The sequence below is a fragment of the Pieris brassicae genome, chromosome 3 (genome assembly GCF_905147105.1).
Source record: "Pieris brassicae chromosome 3, ilPieBrab1.1, whole genome shotgun sequence".
Classification (NCBI taxonomy): Eukaryota; Metazoa; Arthropoda; class Insecta; order Lepidoptera; family Pieridae; genus Pieris; species Pieris brassicae.
In genome coordinates this window covers 20690329-20714162 of record NC_059667.1, presented here as the reverse complement: position 1 = coordinate 20714162, position 23834 = coordinate 20690329, and the positions used below count along the sequence as shown (strand labels likewise).

General features: G+C 32.9%; 2 protein-coding genes across 2 annotated transcripts in view; both read left to right on the top strand.

Annotated features, from left to right (window-relative positions):
- LOC123707815 overlaps nt 1-23834 on the top strand; it is a 72178-nt gene that overhangs the window by 4094 nt on the left and 44250 nt on the right. The gene's annotated exons all lie outside the window — the stretch shown is intronic.
- On the top strand, nt 20320-23527 carry LOC123707816 (lipase 3-like). The gene has a single exon (XM_045658165.1). The coding sequence runs from the start codon at nt 20320-20322 to the stop codon at nt 21574-21576; it is 1257 nt and encodes a 418-aa protein (XP_045514121.1). The 3' UTR covers nt 21577-23527.

Sequence of the window (23834 nt, the reverse complement as noted above, 5' to 3'; positions counted from 1 at the left end):
TTTACGATCCATAGCACTTACGACGTGCACTGATGCTTTACGACTTGTATAGACTTACCGTCCCTTTAAAGCTCTCCTATTTAAGTACCCTCTTGAGTATTTAAATAAATGAGGCTATTAATGTCAAAACGGGCAACACCACTGGCAATTAGAACTCGGTGATCGATGCGATCGTCAATTGATATGTTTGTTACGCGATTTTCACGCTAAAAGGAAAATTAAGAAAGCCTTAAGTGATTTATGAAAGGAAAATAGGAAAATACTTAAATCGTTCCTTGATTGGATATTGTTCAGGTTGTACAAAAATATATCACGTCTTTTGGGAGGGTAAATATAATAATAATAAAAAATGGCCTTTTATTAAGAGACATTTGTGTAACGATCGCGGACATTTTAGCATAACTTACAGGATTGTGTTAAGTATGTAGTGCGGACTCAGTTTCTACACTCAGCCGGCCATTTGGCCCGTTATGCGTAAAATCCTGCTAATACAGCCAGCCTAGCACCTGACAGAAGCTCAGATTCCTGGGCTGCGGAAGCGATAGCCACGCATTCTAGGACTACGTGGGTGACTGATTCCTCGGCGATTGTGTTATAGACAATATAAGACAAAAACTATTATTACATAAGATTACAGCATCATCTATGAGAACGTCGTGAGTGAGACATACGTTGTTTGTTTCGCCATTCGCCTATTTTCTATCAGAACATTAACGAGAAAAAATATACACGTTTATAGCTGTTAAAGTAAACCATAAAAGAACAGAGAAAGATAAAATCCCCTCTAAAGGTATAAGAATTCAAATTAATTAAACCTCTCCAAATAGGAGCTATCTCAAAAAGTTGTCGAAATAAAAGTAATTAGACTTAGAAAATTTAAATTACGTCTAAGTCGGGGATTCATTCGAAACTTTGAACGCAGTAAAGTTTGTATATTGTAATCAGTTGTAAAATGAGATCGATTTATAAGAAATTTAGTGAAACTGTAAGAATAATAAGAAACTTTCATACAAACATTATTTTATTTATGAAAGAAAATTTCTGCTAATATAAGCTTCTATATACTTTAATATTAGGGTTTACTTATACTTGAACGATTATTAAAGATTATGTTTCTGAACTTAAACGAGTTTAATTATTACACTTAAAGAAATCTTTTGAAATTATTACTTTAATTTTGACAATAAAACGAAATTGTATTTTTCTTTATACACATTTGCGAAAATAAAAGAACTAATTATCCTCATAATCCTCGGTCACGGGTATCCTCGTGTCTTTGATTATTTTTCCTTTTAGGCAGGCAGGTAGTAAGTCCTCCGCGCCGCAATGACTTGTGTCTATATATACTCTATATATAGTATTGCAATATGAGGTTAATATAACTTAGTTTTTACAATATTCTTATCTTACATAGTATAATAATAATCGAAATATATAAGTATTTATAAATAAATAGAAAACTAAGTTAAAAAGTTTGGTTCCTGTGTACTGCAGGCAGAATTTCGAGCCAGGAAAGCATCAGCTCAGGGATCACCAGTACTATCTACCAGGTGCCAACTTAAATCAATATTAGCGCCTGTGAACTCCACGGCCCAGATTTTCTACTCCAAGAGGACAAAATACTGCGAAGTTAAAGGAAAGACTCCAATATTTAAGCCGTTTAGTAATGAGGATGAATAAAAATTCGTCAAAATCTTAGTAAGAGAAACATCTAAAAGTACAAAATTATTGCAGGACGGATTTTCCTCACCCACGTGCGGTACACGAATTTACATATTTATTTATTTTAAAAAATCTCTCGCAATTTTGGCTAACATTTTTGTATTTGCACTACTATGAACACTAAAATTTGACGCGACAAAAACTTGAACGAAAATATTATGTTGGAAAGTTTTACGTAAAAAAACGTATAATGATAGTACTATTTAATTAATGTAATGAGCAAGTGCAACAGAGTGCGATGTGTCAAACACAAATGTTTGTTTAGTTTCGTAAGTGTGCTCGTAGAGTTGTTTTCAAATTAAAACGCTGTCTGGCTTTTGCAAGCATTGTCGTTGTAGGAATTCAAAAAATATTAGCATATTAATATACTATTTGCTAATTCTAATTCACAATTTGAATAAATTAAATATTTGATCTGTCAACCTTCATAAACGTTTTGCAGCTGAACTCTCAGTAACACGCTAGAAAGAAAAAAGTTTTTAATGTGTAGTGTTACCAATATTTTTTTTAAATTTTGATTTGGTTGATTTTTTTTAAATCATAACTTAGGCTGATTTAAGCTTCGATTATGAAATCTTGTAAAAACAAAGAAATACCACTTATGCCTACGTCACACTTGCGCTGAGATGAAAATAGTAATGTGGGATCGAAATTGCACTGTAAAACCTTGCAAAAAGTTTATATTGGCTCATCTAACTTTACTGCCTACACCAAGTAAGGGTCCCGTATGTAATAATCCATAACGTTCTCGACGTACTAGATACTTAGAGCAAAGTCTCCAATCTGATCTGGGTATGATCCTTGGAGGCACAGATATTCCTTCTAAATTTCTACGAAACAAATGCTAAGCGACAAAGAAAAATATCTTTGTAGAATTAATAACTTGTACACTACCCTCTGTAGAACCTACAAAATACCTAAAGGTGTTATTGTGAGACCTAACAGAGACCTCAATATAGAGAAGCTTCAATCAACTTTTTCTAGGCAAATGAAATGACATATATCTTTTAAAAATATATGTACCTTTATATATACTTTTTTTCAATTTCACTCGCAATTAACCCAGGAACGCGGTACAAATCGTTCGTTGATTTTCGTTGAATATTTTTATGAAATCTGTATTTGAATGTTAGCAGCTCCGCTGAGCCGATTATCATAATTTGTGTGAATGTAACGTCGCTTGAATAAACGTGATATAACATGACAGATGATTGCTTTTTTAATACAAAATTTTTCCTGACTGCTGAAAATGAGTTGAACATTAATATCCCAACCTAACCTGTCAATCTGTTATATATCAAAGCTATTGTTTATATTGAAAGAGCTAAAATGGTCGCACTGATACTTCTGGGACACACGCAAACCGTATAAAAATTTGCAAGTCCTTGTAACGGATGGTGTCACTGAAGTTACTGAGAACTTACACTGCCTTAGAGTAGAATGGAGGTGTCATTCTACTCTAAGGCACACTGCCCCTGGATACAAGAGAAAACTACTATTGAGAAAGACCCCCTGGATACAAGGGCTTTATCTCCAGCCGGATTAGGATCAAACGGAGGACATTATTAACGAACTACTCAGGCTTCAATTTTAACAACTTTAGTATCTTCAAACGGCTGGGAAAGTCCCAAAAGTTTGTTCTGATGACAGCAGAACTGTGGCGTGACGAGTCTCGCGAGTTCCGTAACAAGAGAATCATAATATTCTCCCGCAAATAACGCCGGAAGTTTTGTATAATGTCAAAAGTAAACAAATAGTTTATTTAATTTTGACATTATAGTTATTTTGACATATATATTATTATTCTAGATGGGTAGAGGCTAATAAAGTATGGTTCCCATTTAAGAAGAGCAGCGATGCTAAAAACTGTCTGTCCTATGCTAGGAAGCATACTAGGACAATTTAATTCCTAATCTAGGATAACTGTAGTTTAATATAAGCGAACTATAATATAATATTATAAAACTATACAACCTTCGTGGCAGTTGTAACATAGTTATTCTTAGTCCATTTTATCCATTTAATATAAACGAGCTATAATATAATATTATAAAACTATACAACCTTCGTGGCAGTTGTAACACAGTTATTATTTGTCATTATTAACCAAAATGAAGTTATATTACACCTACATGTATAACTTTTCTTAATAGAGCTGTCAAAAATAAAACTATTACTTCACCGTTTAAAGCCACAAATTGTTGATGGATCATAATATTTGGTGTACAATATCCGTTCGTGTTTAATAAGCGTATCACAAACAGATATAAGACCGATCAATCATGTCCACCCATTCGTTAGTCCGCGTGGCCACGCCCATCTCATTACCTTGTCGGGACTTCCATTCTGACGTCTTCAGTGAAACATTTTCTATTTATTGAAGTGAAACTTCTTTATCGACGTTGGAAAAAAATACCGTCACATTTTTCGATTGCGCGTCACATTATTCCGTTACGCGCCATCTTTTTTTGTCCCTGCCACGGTTGATTCCAAGAGATTCGAAGTCATTGATAATAAAAATATATGATAACGATAACAATGATAGTAATAATTCTATTACAATTAATGAAATTCTATAATAAATCTTAGTAGTAATAAGGTAAAATTAAATAATTGTATTATTTGTGTATATAGATAATTTTTCGAAAAATAAGGTTATAAAGAAGTTTTACTTCTTACGTGTGTATACTAGTACATGTACACATTTTTCTACCTTTAAATCTTTACCAATATTAATATACCAATATTATTATATTAAGTATTCTTTCGCCATTCTAGTGTTCTGACTACGTAATCCCTGCGTAATATAATAATATAAGCGTTTGTTATTAGACAATTATTTGTTTAGTTGAAGCCCCGATATTGTTTATAGTTTCCGAAGTTTAAACGTTCACCGCTGTTGATTGTTGAACCAACAAAACTTTCGCCGTACAAACTATTTTAAAGGGTCCTTTTGTTTATCTTAAATAAACTATCAATCACAAAAATAATTTTCAGTACTATCTGATAATCTATTAAAAGATAAAAATCATTTATTTCATATGTGATTTTTTTATTATTAAGACAACCAAAGAAAATTGTGTTTCGACAAAAATAGACGTACCTAAAACATTGGTGCGAGCTCTATTATATATATAAAATACATAAATCAATGGCGCTACAACCTTTTTAGGTCTGGGCTTCAGATTTTTGTATCTGTTTCATGATTATTTGTAATAGGCAATAAGGTACAACCTTCGGTGGCTGCCGCACGCCGTCGACTTTTTTGAGTATAATGTACCGTTCGAGCTAATGTTAAATGCGCACATAGAAAAAAAAGCCCATTGGTGCACAGCCGGGGATAGAACCTATGACCTCAGGGATGAGAGTCGCACGCTGAAGCCAACATGCTGTCTATTATATGCATTATATATACACAAGTAAAATAAAAATATAAAAAAAGTTTTATATATCATAGAAAAAAACTAAACTAAAACTCTTATAACTAAATTTAGGTGTTAAGGTTAGGTGTAACCTAAGAGCAAACTGCGATGGTATTGTACAGATCTGTCCTAAATACCGCGGTATACGGAAGATTGGTCGATGTTTCCACGTCGTGGACTCAAATGGCACACAGCTCACTGAACACATTCGCCACCCCTTATAACCACTGGACCAATGATAACATTGATATTATTCTCTGTGGATGACTTAACTTATACACGATATAGCCTTGGCCTGGGAAATATATTATAATATTGTAAGTTTATATTTAATATTTTATAATGAGACATTGTATACTGAATGTCTCATTATTATTATACTATTATACCATTATATATATATATATATAATTTATACCAAAGGATACTCATAATAATATTGTAGTAGTCAATCTAACAGGTTAAATTAGAAAAAGTCACTTGTTCTTTGCCTTTTGAACAGGACCAAATATTTTTGGTGTTAAAAGATATCACAAGGAAGAATCACACAGTCAAATTAAAAAAAATCACGTATAAGATCTTATCCATTAATTTTCGTTTGTGAATTTCAAAAAATATCCTTTAAGAGTTTTTTTTCAAGGAACGCTCTTTATAAGCTTTAATTTCAGAATAACTGCTAGTCATGCTTCTTCGTAGCGTTCGTATAGTGCTACGCGCGTAGCAATTTTGTATAATTGTTTTAATTGACCGGACGTTATCGTACTAATTAATTAATATGTTTTAAATTTTTTTTTTTTAATAGAACAAACACTATACACATAGACACTTTCGATGCCATAGGGAACTCGCGAATGCGTTGCCAAAAATATTCGAAAATACTACATTGGTTCCACACAGTGGTGGTGCTCAAACCTGCTTTAAATAGATCTAGAATGCTGTGGTGATATTTTAATGAAGTTATCAAATTTGTAGATTTATTATTTCTAAGTTACAAGGAAATAAATTGCACAAGCAAAATACTATCCCAATTTCAATATAAATAAACAGATAATCACCAATAAAATAAATTCTATTCTCACACTACAACTGTACTACTAGCCATAGCTACTCGGCCATTTTAATTGTTGGTGAATATAACAAATTCAGTTATATCATGAAAAAAGACAGTAATTTACCATTCTAAAATATATGTTATTAAAAAATAAATTTAAATGATGTTTGTAGTGTTGATAGGCTTTACTTTTACCCAAGAAGGGTCCATATCTACAGGGGCCTCCATTAACCCTTTCGAGAAGTCTGTATCTTTGCCAATACTGCCAGTAGTCTAGCTATTTTCATCAAATCATTGGCCTACCCACTCTTTGTTGCCGGGGTGGTCCCTTCTATTGTTTTGTCTATAATGTGCATCTATTGGTAAGGTATAGTGTAAGATGACCAGCCTATCTTCATTTTAATATCAAAGCATGTGCTAGCGTATCGGCGTTATCCAAATACGCGTTTAACGTAACGTAATTTATGTACTACTGCTCCTGTTGATGTGTCCATTACTAATAACATATTCCATGAGGTGTAATGATTTTCTATTTCTGCGATTGTCAAGATGCTGTTTTTATAAATTATTAAATCAATACATTTTTATTATTTCTTGCAAATTATATTCTAGAATTAAAAATGGAGAGAACTTCAGTAGGTACAATTGGGTAAATTATTTGGTTAAGGTTGACCTAACAACAATTCAACACATATCGGAATTACATTGCGGAGTTAACATATGATTTAAGATAAAAGAGTTCACGATCAAAAAATCACGAAACGCACTTCAAATATAACATAAAAGGATGAAACGTTAATAACATAGTTCTTATACATTACCCATGAGTAGAGTGATAGCTTACAGGATACATAGTGGCAGTCGAATTGGATAAAAGTACTCATTAGATGGCGTCATATCCGGCGACCGGAAACGGAAACCGACGCCCTGGAACCGGTGATTAGTTGCGACATGGAAAAGGCCACTTTTATCTTATAAAGGATTCATCTTTATAAATCACATATACACAAAATATGTATACAAATCCGATATTAATTATTTTGGTTTGCATAATATGTAAATGAGTACGGAAATTCCATTTGCGTAAATTAAGCTTTGATTGTATTCTGAAATCTACACAACCAAAATATTATATTTTACCAAATCCACAGCTCTTGATAAAGTTAATTCCGTATAATCCCTGTACAGCTAGGGTTCGAACCCGCACTACCAGAGTGAAAAATGGCAAGTTTGAACGCAGCTCTTGCGACAGTTATTTACGAGTAATATGGATCTTTTTTTGTAACCATCATCAAAAATGAAAATGTATAAGGCAATAACTGGGATTCGTTCTTACCATTAGACTTGACAGTTATGCCCATGGGTGGATCGTGAATTTATCGGGCTCTGGGCAATTACGGGTAAGACTCCCGTAATAGCAAAAACCTATGACCCGCGAAAAAATACACCAACCGAAAACAAGCGACGGGGAATTCCCCGTTCCGTTACATAGACGTGCATCACACATGGCTTGATTGATCTCAGGTATTATAATATACCTTATGAATGATTTTTTTTTTAATTTCTGATTTCTTTGTAATTTTAAATATCGCATACTTTTCAGTTTATATCCATGGGGCCCTGGTCTGGAGCCCAAAAATCTCTTTAGTATTTCCGGCCTTGGGCATGTCTATACTGACCAATACTTCTGTTATTGTCACCATACCATCATGATCCTGTTAGAAATAACAAATAAGTTTATATACGTCTATAGCGTAAGGGGTTAAAAATAAAGTTTACTTTTAAAACATGAGCTATACATAAAGAGAAATATCATTAAACTATCAATAATTCAAATCGAAACAATTTAGAAATGTGTGGACTAAAGGCAGTCGAACTTATTAGCCAAAGATAGAAGACGATCTGGGAATAGAGAACAAATCTGAGAGGGTGAATGGACGTATGTAAAAAACAAATAGTTATTTGTTTCTCTGCATTTCAAAGAAGACAGAATCTTGTCCGTGACTGATGTATAAACCTTAACTTTTTGTGTATTATAAAATACGCCAGAAAAGCAACATAACAAAGGCTATATTTTTTTATAACAGCGGGCAAACGGGCAGGCTCACCAGGTTAAGTGATAACGCCGCCCATGTGCAGTGCCTTAACGCATCGCATCCATAATGAAACAAACTTGCTTATAATTTAAGTTAAGTAAACTTAAGGGATACATCTCAAGTCACTGTTACTTACGGGATTCAAACTTAGCCAGAAGTCTCCTGAACCCAGAGATTTTCGGCGATGATCGCAATGGGGATTGTACCCTCACATCTAGTACTATATACACATACACTATATACTATATACACATAACACAATCATCGTTCCAATAAACCGGCATGTTTAATTAGAAAACAATTTCGGCAGGTTATTTTATTTATGTATGTCGTTATCAGAAATGTATATAAAAACAAACAATTACACTAAAGATGGAATACATAGGAACAGTAAAAACTATTAGAAATTCAAAACATATTTTTATTATTATTTTTAATCGATAAAAATATTGCTTAAAGCAATAATAAGGATAATTATTTACGTACATATAGCTGAAAGATTTTGTATTATTATAAACTTATAATTATTTTACATAATTTAAATTTAACAGCTTTAATCCGGTTAAAAAACTGTTTTCTTTCAATGTGTAAAAGCTATGTTAACCAAAGACTACATATAGCTGTCAAATGATATATATTCTAGTAAAGCGTCATTATAGGATACTGTCACTAATTTTTGAAATATAAATCATACATAATTTGTAACACACAACACAACACACACAACAAATGTTCCTTATATCTTTATCAAATTATTTGGCACGAAATGAGTAAATGAAAATATATATTACTAATAAGATTCGCTTAATTCTATCTTAAGCCGCTCTGGTTTAAGTCTTACTGTAATGAGACAACTTTAGAAGGCGATCGGGATTATTCGACTTCTAGCTTTATAATTGACTTTATTGATTAGAACGTGAACATTTTCGTTCGATTTATTACGAATATTTAATAAAAAAATTGTTAAAAACTGGATTGTTGTATTTGGCATTTGGAGTGTTTTTTTAAAAAAACGTCACATCAAGTTTATAGATAAATATTTGATGTAATTAGAACTTATTGTAATTAACGCCATCTGTTGACCTGAAGTTGGTACTATTTCGCTGAATTTTTAATTGATTTATTGTGTCAACTTGTGTGTACTTTAACATATATTAAATATGATGTGGAACTCTACCTCTGACTATTGCATACATTTTTAATAAATTCACGTAATATTGGTGTATTTTTTGTCATTATTAATTGTTAGGACGACCGTAAAGAAATGTTATTGGACATATTCTTATATTTTTATTAGCTACGTAAGTTGACTTCAGTAGGCACTTATTATTATTATATTACGCTTGGCATCTGTCCTTGTATTACTTAGCTAACCAGCTTAATTTTTTACAATATAATTAAAAAAATAATTTAAATATAGAAAAAATATTAATTTTAAAAGAATCTATAATTTACATAAATAATTCAAAACAAAGACAAGTTTATTAAAATAATGTAAAAATTTTCAATGCTGTATATTTCTGTAGCGAGGTAATATTTAAATTTTGATAGAGCCGTAATTGGCGGCATGCCCTATCGCGCTGAGGATTGCGATCAAATAAATTGGACGAGGTGAAAGCTGGTTTCATTTAGCATAGAAAAGTATCATGATTCATCAGTATTGGTAAACCCATTTCAATTCTAATCGTGACTTCAAATCCCAGTTGTTTCCTAATGTACTGCACTTGCTCGTACCTAAAATAAAATATAAAGCATAAAATACATAATTAAGACACTTTTTGAAAAGATTAAAGCTATGTATTATTTTTAAAACTTATAGTTATTTTTTAAGTGTGCGTGGTCACGGTAACTGAAAAGTACGCGAAATGTCGAAAAAAAAAATTAAAATTTAGAATTATATAAATAACAATAAGTTTTAAAAATAATACATAGCTTTAATCCGTTCAATAAGTGTTTTTCTTAATGTGTAAAAGCTACTTTTACAAAAGACAATACTATACAACATAATTTCCAAAAGTTTTAGGTAAAAATAACACCCTAAAGTGATAAAACTCAGACCGCTTTGGTACAATTAAACTTGTCTGCAAGATTTATATCATTTTCGCGCCGAAATTAAAAATTATTGTTGACGTTTCTCACTCTTTCACGTAATTTTAATAAGATCTCAGCCCACGCTCTAGGGATGAAATTGCGGCTTATTTAGTCCCTTACTCCGCATTATCATAATTGTACTGTTAAAATTGTAGAATTATTTGCAGAAGGTAGTATGAAAAGTTTTAGGTACATGGATATTTTGTCCATCTAATTTTCAATTTGTTTTGCTTTTTTCAAGTTGTAGCGTAATTTTACTTAACTTATGAACAGTCGACTTCATATTTTTAAAGAGGTTGTATATGTAAAGAGGTTGGTTATTTTTAGTCCCCCTGTCACCTGTCGTTTAACTATTTTAACTATAAGTCGCTAAAATATTTTTAACCTTATGTAGGTCATAAATAACGTTAATAAATAGAAAAATAAAACGAAATTAAAAAGCAACCCAATAATCTTTTATAGGTGGGTTGCCAGACTTTGTAGGTGGAGTAAACTTTCTTTTTAAATAATTGGAGCTCGTATCTTCCAGGGATAACTCCACTGGAAGCTTATTCATCGCTAAAAAGATTGTTAAAACTAGTCAACACACAAAATAAGAATGTACCAGATCATGCCTTATACCCAAAGGCTCAAAGTGATATTCAAATGTCATCTAAATTTTAAATGACATTACATACACGAGCGCATGTCAAAGCCGTGTTAGGTGAATTGTTTTTAATTTCATTATTCACGATGCGGCGGCCGCTAAAAACCGATTCCGAGTTTTTACTCGATTAGTTTGCTGCGTCTGACAGTTCTTTTTTAAATTATTGGGGAAAGTGAAACAGTAAAATGGGTTAAGTGATTTAAATAGTATACCTATTTCATTATGAGGGCGGAAAGCCTGTCATTGCAAAGGGTTCCGACAAATGTCTACAGTACTGGTTGTAATGACGGTTCCGCACGTGTAGTGACCAACTATTTTTAAAACAGTTGCGAAAACAATAAGAAATTTAATAAAACTATTTGCTTTTTTCTCTTCTTTTCTGCTAAAATGTTCTCCATAGCATGCGTGTAGCAGTGCATTTATACTGAGTTCGGGTGGTGTTCATAGTAGAAGCTTCTTTTTAGAAATATTTGTATGAATCATAAATACTTCTGAATTTTTTTTTAGTAAAAACTTTGTGGTTGTTTTTTTCTTTTTAATAGACACTGTTTTGACAGTTGAGAAAGAGAACGCATGAATGTAATAGCCCACGCTAAACGTCCCTGCAATACGCCGCTTTTTGAGCAACTGTATTAAAGAAAATATTGCAAAAATAATAGTTATTTAAATTTTCGACTGCAGTAAAGTTATTCTGAACCTACTCAAATTAGGGTCCTTCAAGAAAAGAGCATATGCACTGTTTCTTAAAAGCGCGGCAATGCGCTTGCGATGTGTCACTACACTACACAATATCTGGTGAGCCTCCTGCCCTTTTGGCCCCTTTTAAATAAAAAAAGAACTATATCTAATATTGTTAGGTTGGGATATTAAAAGTTTTCTCTCTCAACTGTTGGACCCGAGAGACGTTGTCCTGTCTTAACTATGAAAATTTATTTCGAATTGATATATAAACTTAAAATATTACAGAAACTAAGTGTTTATTATTCTAATGTTTTATGATATACAACATTCTTTGTTTGGTATCTGGCGCGTATATAAATAGTTTTGTTGGTATTCCGACACGGGAACAGGCGACATAGTATATAACTGGCAATGTGAAAATCATGGATTTTCAAGATTACTGCCACAAACTTAGCGACTGTAATTATTTTATAAATATAATGACTCCGATCGAAGCATTTGTTTTAAACGACATTCATTTTTCTTACTTTGTCGATATTTGCAGCACGAATTCTGTCAAAGTTATGTCAAACACCATAAGGTTACATGAAAAAAGTTTGAATTGTAATAAATTTGCTATCGTAACAACAGTATTCTTAAAATTTCTTATTTTCCGCGCAATTTCCTTAAGGATTTCTTTTATAAGAACCTTCTCCTGACAATAACAAACATAACAAAAAAATAATTAGCGAAATCAGTCCAGCCGTTCACCCATGATGCCGTGACAAAGAGAAATGGGGATTCATATTTATATATATTGATATATATATAATTATGCATAGAGTGCCCTAAACGTTCATCTACCTCTCGGCAACCTTCAAAATGAAACTTCGAGATAGTGTTAATAGATAAGAAACGTTAAAAATCAGAACAAAAGTAAAAGAAACAAAGACTCTCAGTGATATTTCTCAGAATACAGTAAAAACTTGGAAACACAGCGTTTTATATTAGAAAGTTCTAATATTAGAGCCGGATGGAGTTTACAAAAGTCGCTCGTCTTTTGCTGTAAATGTACAAGTATTATGTCTCGAGATATTTTGTCGAATGCACAGATTAAAAATCAACTGATTTAAAAACTCAATTCTGCTCGTATTTACGGCAACTTGTGTTCCATAAGTATTACTTGACTAATGTGATTATCCATAGGCGTAGCGGTTAATCAAGCGATTCTTCGTTTGGCCCATTTCATCAGATTATGATGGATGCCGTTTATCAATGGCGAGCACGTGGAGGGCGTGTTGAGGTCATTGACTTGCATCGATCCGTGGAACTAGGTCAGCCGGTCTTCGAGTTCATGCTGTCTGTGCTATAGACATACCAGCCTGTCTCAGTTTTATTAAGACGAATAAAAAAGTAATTTAGAATTAACCCCTCTTCAAATACCTGTTGACATTATTTAAGTATATGTAAATGTGTGTTCCAAAACTTCTTGGATATCTAAAACTACTGAACAGATTTCAAACATGATTTACATAGGTATCTTAAATAGCACACGTGCTTGGGAACCTTTTCAAAAAGCTCGTAGTTCGTAAGTTCAATTGTGACGAAACAAAATTCATATTAAATGATACGATTGTTTACTTTTAAGATGTTCAGAAGGATCTGAACTGTAAGAAATGTTATTAGAAATTCTAATGGCTTAGGAAACCAATAACTGTCATAATAGGTATTATGTAAGTAATTACCTATTACGCTGAGAGTACATAGTATTATACGTCACTATAATGTACACCTATCCTATTGCTATATATATAATTATAAATGCGCTGTCAAGCACGACATTGATGTAATTCAATTATTAAGGGAAATGCTTAGTAAGGGAAAAAGGGTATGTTATAGTCAAACATCGAAGCTACAGCGCTCTTAAGTTTGACTAGTCAATCCTCAGGTCTAATATGAAGTCTTAATGAATTTTTTTCGTAAAACGTGAGACACTAATTCGATCAGGCAAACGCCCCAACTCAATGCAAACAACAAATGTTACAATATTTTAGTTTGTTAGATTAGGAGTCATAAAACATTTAATGTTTATTTTCTTGATGTTTTTATAATAAAACATAGTCTTTATTTAAACATGGTGTGGCATTATGTACAGTTAGAACTGCACTATACGTTATATTAGTTGATATAATTTTAAAAATATTATAGTTTGTATCTGATGAATAAAATAAAAATATCCAAATGTCTTCTTTCACATAATAATTTAATAACAAACTAAAGTCCGTTTGTCGATCCCGACAAATACCTTCCATTCTGCCCATTCTCTGCCCATACCTACCCACTCTTAACCAGACCTGATAATGGCTTAATCAACTTTTATTCGGTGGAATTTCATACTTTGCATCACCGTCCGATGATGAAACTCAGCTGCATTGTTCGGTATTATTCCGAACAACTCCTCTGAACACTCTCCACCGTATATGCGGTAGAAGATGCAGAGAGATGCCTTGCCGTCAAGAGATCAAGAAAGGAAAGTGACTTGTAGTCGAACCGACCCTCGTAATAAAGTTTATCTCTTTCCGTCGAATTGTTTACGCTGTGATAAAAGGAGATTTTTGTTTAATGTATCTTGCTCTCGTATTAAAAGACAAGAGACTGATAAATGTATGGCTGAGAGCGTGTCTTCAAGTTCGCAAGGAGCTTCTGGCGCTTAAGAGGAATCCGGTGCCTGAATAAATTATCCTATTCGCAGAAGTCTTACCGAGATTTCTATTCAACGTACAGTTTTAGCTTACAATTTAAATTATGTACGAGCATAATGTGAATCATTAATAAAAAAGCGGCATTATGTCACTGTAAAATTATAAACACTTATTAGGCAGGGAGAAGATTCGCACGCTGTGGTCGTGGTTCAAACCCTAATTGACCTTCTATGTGCGCATTTAACATCGTGAGGAAACCCTATTAGAAAAAAAATGACGTTAAAAGGTTGTAGCGACACTGGTTTTTTTTTATTTAGAATTTTACGAATTATTTTATGACAAACGTGAATACAAACCGTAAAATTGTGATATGTTAATCGTTGATTGTCTTCTTATAGTCGAGCCATTAGGTACCCAGTTAATGTACATATATGTAGATTTTTTTATAATATAAAAAGAGGCAAACTGGCAGGGGGCTCATCTGATGTTAAGTGATACCGTCGCTCATGGACACACACATTACCAGAAGGCTCGCAAGTGCTTTGCCGGCCTTTTAAGAATTAAGTCAAAATATGTTTATTATGGAATATAAGATACAGGATTCTTATTCCACGTCAATAAATTTGTGTCGCAGATATCATCAGCATAGAAGACAGAGGATGTAGGCCGAGAGAAAAAGCCGGCGTAAAAAACTCTCGGTACTCAGGTAGTCATTACTCTGCCAAATCTTTCTCGGCGAACCCTGAATCAAGATTCTAAAACATCTTACCTTTATGGCACAATATAAAAATATTAATTTCCAAGGTTCTAGAATGCGTGGAATAAATTTTATACTGTTTATGTATAGAGCGCGTAGCGAGAGCGTGTTCGACTAATGCGTAAAAATGCGAATAATAATTTCTATGCTAATGAAACTTTAGTGTCGATCTTATCACCGGGCATATACACTTACACACTTACATTTTTCCTAATTGAACTTCAACTGTCACTGTACGGTACACATACCATAACTATAATTTATCAATTTATATGTTCTAAAGAACGTGTATGCATAATATTATACAAGAAAATATGACAACAGAACATATTACAACATACGCTAGCAAATAATTAAACAAAGCAACACGTAAAAAAACTAAAAATAAATAGCTAAAACTTAATAGAAACTTAATATGAAGATTACTAATGCATTAATAAATAAGAAATAAAAATTAAACCTCATTAAGATTACAACATAAAGTAACGCTAAGTTGGAAGACTGTTGTAAAATATATTACTGTTGACTGTTATAATGTTTTAGTTTAAAATAACAGAAAACACAAGAATAATTTGTCCTACACCTGGTTAAACTATAGTGACTGTGACCTATGGGAGTAACGCTTCCATTCTCCGATTCCAAGAGCTTCAGCTAAGTGAGCTCAGTTTGAAAATGTGATCTGGATCACTCTGAAACATATCCATTTGAATGAGGAGTATTATGGAGGAGTAGTAAATGCAAAAAAATGGTACGCAACCGCGCTCTAGAACATTCCAAAAGCCAAAGTAATTGAGGGTGCGTCGTAAATACGTATCTTTGACGCGATACCCCATTTTATTCGCCATTTCAAGGGCTCAATACATTAATGGACTTCGTGATTTTCAAAACGCGATGTCATATCTTCTTCTGTAATATATTCGGTCTTCAATAGCGTATAATTTATGCCAAATGTTAGTTTTTTATTAGGATTAAAATGGCACTTATTTGAAAATGGCCACGGCTACAGTTCACACATTTAACTTAAAATAATATTGAATAAATATATTACTGTTTTGGCGGCTATTTTAGGTATAGGACAAAATATCTATCGATAGCATATTATATTTTTAACTATCTGTGACGCCGACTAAGAATTGTAACTTGACATTTTATAAGGATACCAATCAAGGAGATTAAATAATGTATAAGGACCTTATTTACTTCCGCAATAGTAAGTAAAAACACTTACATGGCATGATGATGAGGCATGATGTAAAGCGAAAGGTAGTTTTATTTATGATTTAACTTAAGTAATATTGACAATTTACCAGAAAATTTATGTCAAAAACGACTAGAAGTTATGTGACCCGATACATCTTGGCGGCATAAGATGGCGCTAGCCACTTGACAATTGACAATCTCGATTGGCCGTCACAACATGTAACAGAAAAGGCGGAAAATATACGTTTAAGAGACATGTAATTGGACAATTATTACAATTAAAACACTATTTATGTAAGTAAACAAAAGTTCAGGTCTTATGAGCATTAAAGTACAACAGAACCTGTTCTGAGATAATTAAATAACAACCTTCCGCGTTTCTGTACTCTATTTTATAACAATAACAATGTATTTTGAATAATATAATGTTAATTTATTCAATTTTCTATACACACAAAATTAAATATATAGACATAAATTTATGTATACTAGAAGTAGTTATGACTATAAAAAGTATCCAAAATTATTAAAAACAATTAAAGAAACTTGCCCATCTACCGAGGGCTCCGACACGGCTTTGGTTGTTGAAGCACGATGTATTAAAAATGTGATTACGTTAATGGCTATGAAACAATTAATCACGGGGAAGGTGATTAAAGTTTTAAAAGCAATGCCTGCATAGCTTAGGAGAGTTTAGACCAAGATCGACAACAATTTTTAATTAACTTATGTTCTTATTATTATGACATTATGATAATTAATATGACATTTGTATGCCTATTTTTATATGAGTGACAGTGCTGTTTTTATAGTTAATCGGAATGTACCACTTTCTTTGAAATTATTTTTTTATATTATTATAAAAAATCAAATATTTAATAATGCCCAGATCAAGCGGCCGGATGGGATGATTCCTTGACAGATGGGACGGGCTTTGGTATGGGATTCTATTTGTGTGGAAACGTTTTCCCCATGTCACTTCCCTCGGACAAGCTAAAAGGCTGGAGCAGCCGCAGAGCAGGCGGAAAATAATAAACGACTCAAATATAAGAATCTTCCAACTTCGTGTCGATGCTCAAACATTCCCTTTGGAGTAGAGTTCTGGGGCCACTGGGCCATCTACCAGGCGCCAAATTAATTAGCGCCTGTGCACTGGAACCCCATGGACTAAGAGTCTCTACTCCAAAGGGAATGTTTGAGGATCGGCATACAGTTGGAAGACTCTTATATTAGAGCCGTTTATTATTAATATTGCTCCGATTTATGTAACCAAACATTAGTTAAGTTAAAAATATATATTTTAGTAAATAATTAGAAGCGTATAATAATTATAAACCAAATGTTCAGCAAAAATCGCACACATGAAACCAAAATGAGCTCTTTAGTTTCTCCAACACACATAAATTATAATATAATATTTTTATTTCCGATAATGTCCAAAAAGGTCGACTAAACTTGTATTGAAGAGTCACTTAGATTTAAGAACCATTAAATATGCCAAGTTAGCTTTTTGTTAGGGTCGCAACCCGTAATTTGTGTTAGTTATAAGCTCATATTTTTTACGATGAAAAATTGTTGACTTGAAACAAAGTTTTTCATTTCACATATTTTTATACATATCTACAACAACCACTTAACTCCTATCTTAACTCCCGCTATCTCTTTTTTCACTATTTTATCTACCCAGATTTCTTGCTCGTAACCTTTTTTTTCTTTCCACAGCGCCATTCCAAGTAAGGACCTTTTTTACCAACCTGCCATTACAAACGCGGGAGGTATACAGTTACTGGATAGTCAATGTTAAAGTCAAAAATCATTTAATTATATAGGTAATACAATGTACTCTTATGAACGTCAAAAAAAAGAAATATACATTAAATGCTTCTAATTTTACATTTACTGCCAGTTCTCAAATCAAGGGCGTAGAATGGAACAGAAGAACTAGCAATAAACTCTCCGCCACTCTTTTTAATCGCCAAGTTTTTGTTTTGTATTTCACAACGTTTGTAAGGAGCTGCAACTTTTACACCATGTTCCACATGACATTTGAAGTAAATAAATAATAATAAAATAAATTAAAAACAAAGATTTGTCTGAGATTGTCAAAGATCCTCTATCAGCCGGAGGCATGGAGAAATAGGAGCACGCACTTACATTCTCGTGGGAACAACACGCAAATACGAAATAACTAATATTGCCGCATACACGAATTCAAGTCCGACTAGTCACCACAAGTAGCACCCGTTCACGAGTATGACGCATGGTCAGCCATCGGCACCCTCGCCATATTTTAGGATACTATACTTTTCACTATTTAACCATAATAAGAAGATATGTCTCATAATCCAATAAATCATGCACCAACAGAAGCCAGCATGTGTCCTGTTAACAATTTTAAAAATGTTTGGTTCGCTAAATATCACAGGAACAGGTCCTGTTTATTATTTAACGTAATTTATAAGGATTGATATTCTTATTTTATTAGTAGTATTATCGATTGAATCTCTATATAAAATTATTAGTGTGTTCCTGAAATAATTATAACATTATTGGGACATTTTAAACTGTCTTATTACATTTGCTGACAGTCAAATATGAATACGTTTGTAATAATTAGGTAATTATTGAATAATAGTAACTTAAAAAAACATAATTTTACTTTTACTCGTCGTGAGCCATTAGAAATTGAATTGCCTATACTTAACCTTAATGCATGAAATCGAATTGTAAACTAATATTTATATACTGTGCCTTCGATTAATAATGAAAAAAAAATATTTTTTATAAATTCATTATTGTTCATTTATGGCGGCATTTTTATTTATAACGAGCATCTAAACCTTTTCTTGGCCTTTGATATCTGTACCAGGTTCATAATAGTCAAGATTCTCTCACGACGAACATTGGACATTGGCAGTACACATAAAGATGACTCCATTTCTATGTGATTGAAATGCACGCCCTCTAGTGTCGCGTGCCTAAAACTCTTATAATAATGAGTACATAATTGATTGCACACCAAATTATACCTACATGTCCATTTAATAAATCTATCTAAAATAGTGCATTGTTTGAGACACATCGTAAACGGTTTTTTTATTGGTCTGTATAACTACTGATCTCCAAACCACTAAAAGGATTTGTTCGTGTAAATATTTCATAATTTTTTTACATTAAAACGTTGTTAGCGCAAAGGGTTAAGCATTTATAATGTAAAAACAACTTGAATAAAGTTATATCTTTAAGCTTCGATATTCAAAATACATCCACAGCCTATTTGACAACCGTTTTTGTTAATAGCAACCACGACTTGTTAATAGTTAAGATATTAAAACCATCCGTTGTAAATTCTCCGAACAAAGTTCATAATTCGATACAAAACTAATAACTTTGATCCAAAGATAACCTTGACCGTCGTCTTTATCGTAATTACGTAACATACAATGCTGTGTTTACATACAAGCGACATTGCGTTGGCCATAAGAATCTACATTGTATTAAAGTCAAGGGATTTATCTGAATAAAACCAACAATATAATGCTTTCACTAAACCGTTTTCATAATAAAGATATGCCTGCCCATATCTACATTTTTTTTCTTTCTCATCAAGAAAAAACATGAAAGAGGCATTATAAACTTACTATAAACTTAAAGAAAAAACCGTGAATGAGGCGGATTCTAACAAACAAACCCAAAAAAATAAGAAACAAGTTCTATTAGAGGAGGTTTTTACCCTACATAGGGTTCCAATAACATAGTTTTAGATCCATAGATAAGATAAAAATGTTATTTAGGGTTGTTGGAAATAAATGAGCTTTATTATTATTATAATATCTACTCTTCCTACAAAGATTCGCATTCCAAAATAACTTATATATTTTGTATACAGACATCGGTACAATTGTATTTGTATATACATCAACATCGTATCCTTTATATGACTAATAACGAGTTTTATCGTCAGTTGATAACATGGCGTCAAAAGTAAAACTCACGTTCAATGTCCTTTTCATATCCGCGGCGGTGATTCTTGGTAATGTGATACGTTTCAAACTTCTGCCCATAAACAACGAGACAAAGCTCTCGCTTGGGTATCCTAGAGACAGCCTTCTGAATTTCACAGAACTGGCTAGTGAATATGGATATGCCACTGAAGAACATACAGTCGTAACTGAAGACGAATATTTGTTAACCGTATTCAGGATTGTGCGAGGCAGGAATTGTAAAGGGAAAATTAAGTCACCACCAGTGATCCTCATGCATGGATTGCTACAAAGTTCTGACGCGTGGCTGGATGCTGGCCCGAGCGCTGGGATGGCCTATCTCCTAGCAGATGCGTGCTATGACCTGTGGGTCGGAAATCAAAGAGGTAATTATTATGGTAGACGACACCTTAAATATAATCCAGATGAAGACTCCGAATTCTGGAAGTTTTCCGTCGACGAAATAGGACTTTACGATGTTCCAGCTACTATAGATTATATTTTAAATCACACTAATGTTAACAAATTAAATTACATCGGATATTCCCAGGGTTCTGGAACCTTATTTATCATGTGTTCTGAAAGACCTGGGTATTGTGAAAAGGTGAACTTTTTAATCGGTCTAGCGCCGGCTGCGAGACAAACGTATACGAAGTCTGTGATTTACAGATTAGCAACTACAAGCATTGCAGCAATGGAGGGTGTGATAAGAGGCGCTGGTATTCAAGAGATTTTTGGAAAGGGACAAATGAGCCAGGAAGCTCTTGGGTTTATTTGTCAAATGAGTGCGATAGCGGAACCAGTCTGTGGTACTGCGGAACAGTTGTTTGATTCCTTCCATCCAGGGTCGATAACAAATAGGACTCTACAAATAATGTTTGGACATTTTCCGGCTGGAACATCTGTTCATAACATGGCGAGGTATGGCCAGAGTATGTCCTCGGATAAGTTCCAGAAGTTTGACTATGGGAAAGATGTAAATTTAGTGAAGTATGGTAGTGAAATGCCTCCAGAGTATAAATTGAATCAAATGACAGCACCCATAGTGATAATATATGGTAGGAATGATCATTTGGTTGATCCAAAAGACATCGCATGGTTGGTGAAACAATTACCGAATGTGGCTAAAGTTATAGAGGTGACTGATCCTCTATGGAACCACTTTGACGTGACATATAGTCAGTATACCAGTGAGTTAATTTTTCCGGCTGTGAATAAATATCTAACAAAGTCTAGCACATGGTAAACTAATGAACTTTTACATCTCGTAGTAAATGTGTATATATTGTTTGTTGTTAAGGATAGGACATATTGTTTGTAAGATTCACATACACTATTCATATATTTTGTTGTAGATTTCTATAATAAATAAGGAAATATTGTGATAAGAGCCTATTGTCTGTGATAATTATAAATATTTATGTGATCAATTTCCGATTTAATTCTCCGTTAAATTAACTAATACAACAGGGCATTAAAGAAACATATCTGAGCTTAGTAGACTAAAATTGGGACGGCTGATGACGACGCGTATATATTAAGTGTCTCGTGTAAATAAATAATTTTTTTTTGTAATGTAAAATAAATGCACGCATTATTATCATTTAGATAAAGGTTTAGAGTTTAGCGCTAAGCATGACTCCCAAATGTCAAAAACGTAGGGTTAACATGCGGGATCTCAGGCTAAGTCTTGTCTTCGACTACAAGGGTTATTCATTCCACTATTCGGTAATTTACAAACATAATTACTACATCACAAATAAATATGCATGCACACTGCAACCCTGGATCCGAGGCTGTCTTGTTTATTGTATGTAAAATATTAAAATAAAATTGTAAATAAAATAAAAGATCTTCTGACTAGAATCTATGAAATCGACTTGGTTATTGCTTTTGGAAAAAAATGTATTATTCAATAAATTATTATTTTCGTGAGACACTGTAGTTGATATAAATTTAATAACGTACGATACAAATAATAAAAGAATTTACCAATTCATATGACTAATAATGTAAAATTTAAAACTCCTTTAAAGACAAATTTGCGCACCATTGTGTGAGGCAGAATATGCGAACTTACTCTTGTACCACCTTACACAGTTTTGTTCCATATTCTAGCAAAACATATTTTTATTAATATAAAACAATTTACATTTATATTAACAACTCATTGCTTCCTATAATATGCATGCCCTTTTTTGGCAAAGGCCGCCAATTCTGTCTGTACAGTGTCACTCTCTGCCATGTACCTGCTACTCATATTTCCTTAATCTGGACCTTCTAAATTGCCTTCCTCTTTTCCCTTAGCCTTGGACACCAGTTTAATAATTTCTTGTTCCAATTTTCTGTTCCTCTTCGCAGATGCCTCGCCCATTTCCACTTCTTTATTAATCATCATTATAACATCTGCCACCTTAGTTATTCTTCTTAATTACATAAAATAAAGATTTTAACAGAATATCTCGTCTCAATAGTCAATTATTGACATAAATACATCACGAGGAAGTTTGTCTGTTTGCAGATAAGTTTAACGTGTACTTTTAACGACAAACTGCCATTACAGTTTAACTTGTTATTTAAGTCAATAAATGAATTAATATTAAGCACATATATATTTCCGGGTACTATTTTTAAGTAACAGTCGTAATTATTACAAGTGGTTGAATATTATATGGAAGGGCTGTTAAATGTATTATATAGATGTACAAATTAAAAAATATGTACATTTCCATTTTGTTATCATTTGTAAACCTGTCAAAATGCCTTGTCCGGGTACACCGTAAGTGTGAAGTGTCAACATACATTAGCCCGTAATAATCAATTGGACTTGACATATGGATTCATTTCTTGTCATTCTTAGCGTATATCCCTATTCTGATTCGTACCTATAACGGTTACTTTCAGTAGTAACATTCAAAATAATTTAAATTTAATGTAATTAAAATTATTTTTAACTACGGAATTTTCCGTATATATTTCCTTTCCTACCACGGAAATTTATTGTTGAACTTTTAACAATTTAATTAACTTTTAAGTTTGTATCATGGTCAAAATGCGGTCGGAAGAAGTGGCCGGCCGTTCACCTAAGCCATGAACTTGTGCGCGCGATTCGATTTGTTTATTTTTAAGATTTTATTTTCTTATGTTTGTTTCCTATTTACGTTGATGTTACGTATATTAAACTTGTATAAAATCTATATATTTCTTTCTATTCTTATAAAAATTTATGTAGAATGCTCTTGAATTCCATATATTTTTTTAATTACATACCTACAATGAGGCATGCTTTTGCCTAGTGGAATATATGATATATATAATATATTCCAAAAGCATACGCATTCATACCGATTATGATTGTTGTCTTTTATTATTGTATGCGTTCGGGTGGCGCCCTGGATGGTTTAGATTCACACATTAGCACAGCAGATGGCGCTGCAGTTGGTACTTTCATACTATGTTTAATATCCTAATCGCTTGTAATATATACGTAAAGTGCCGTGGAAG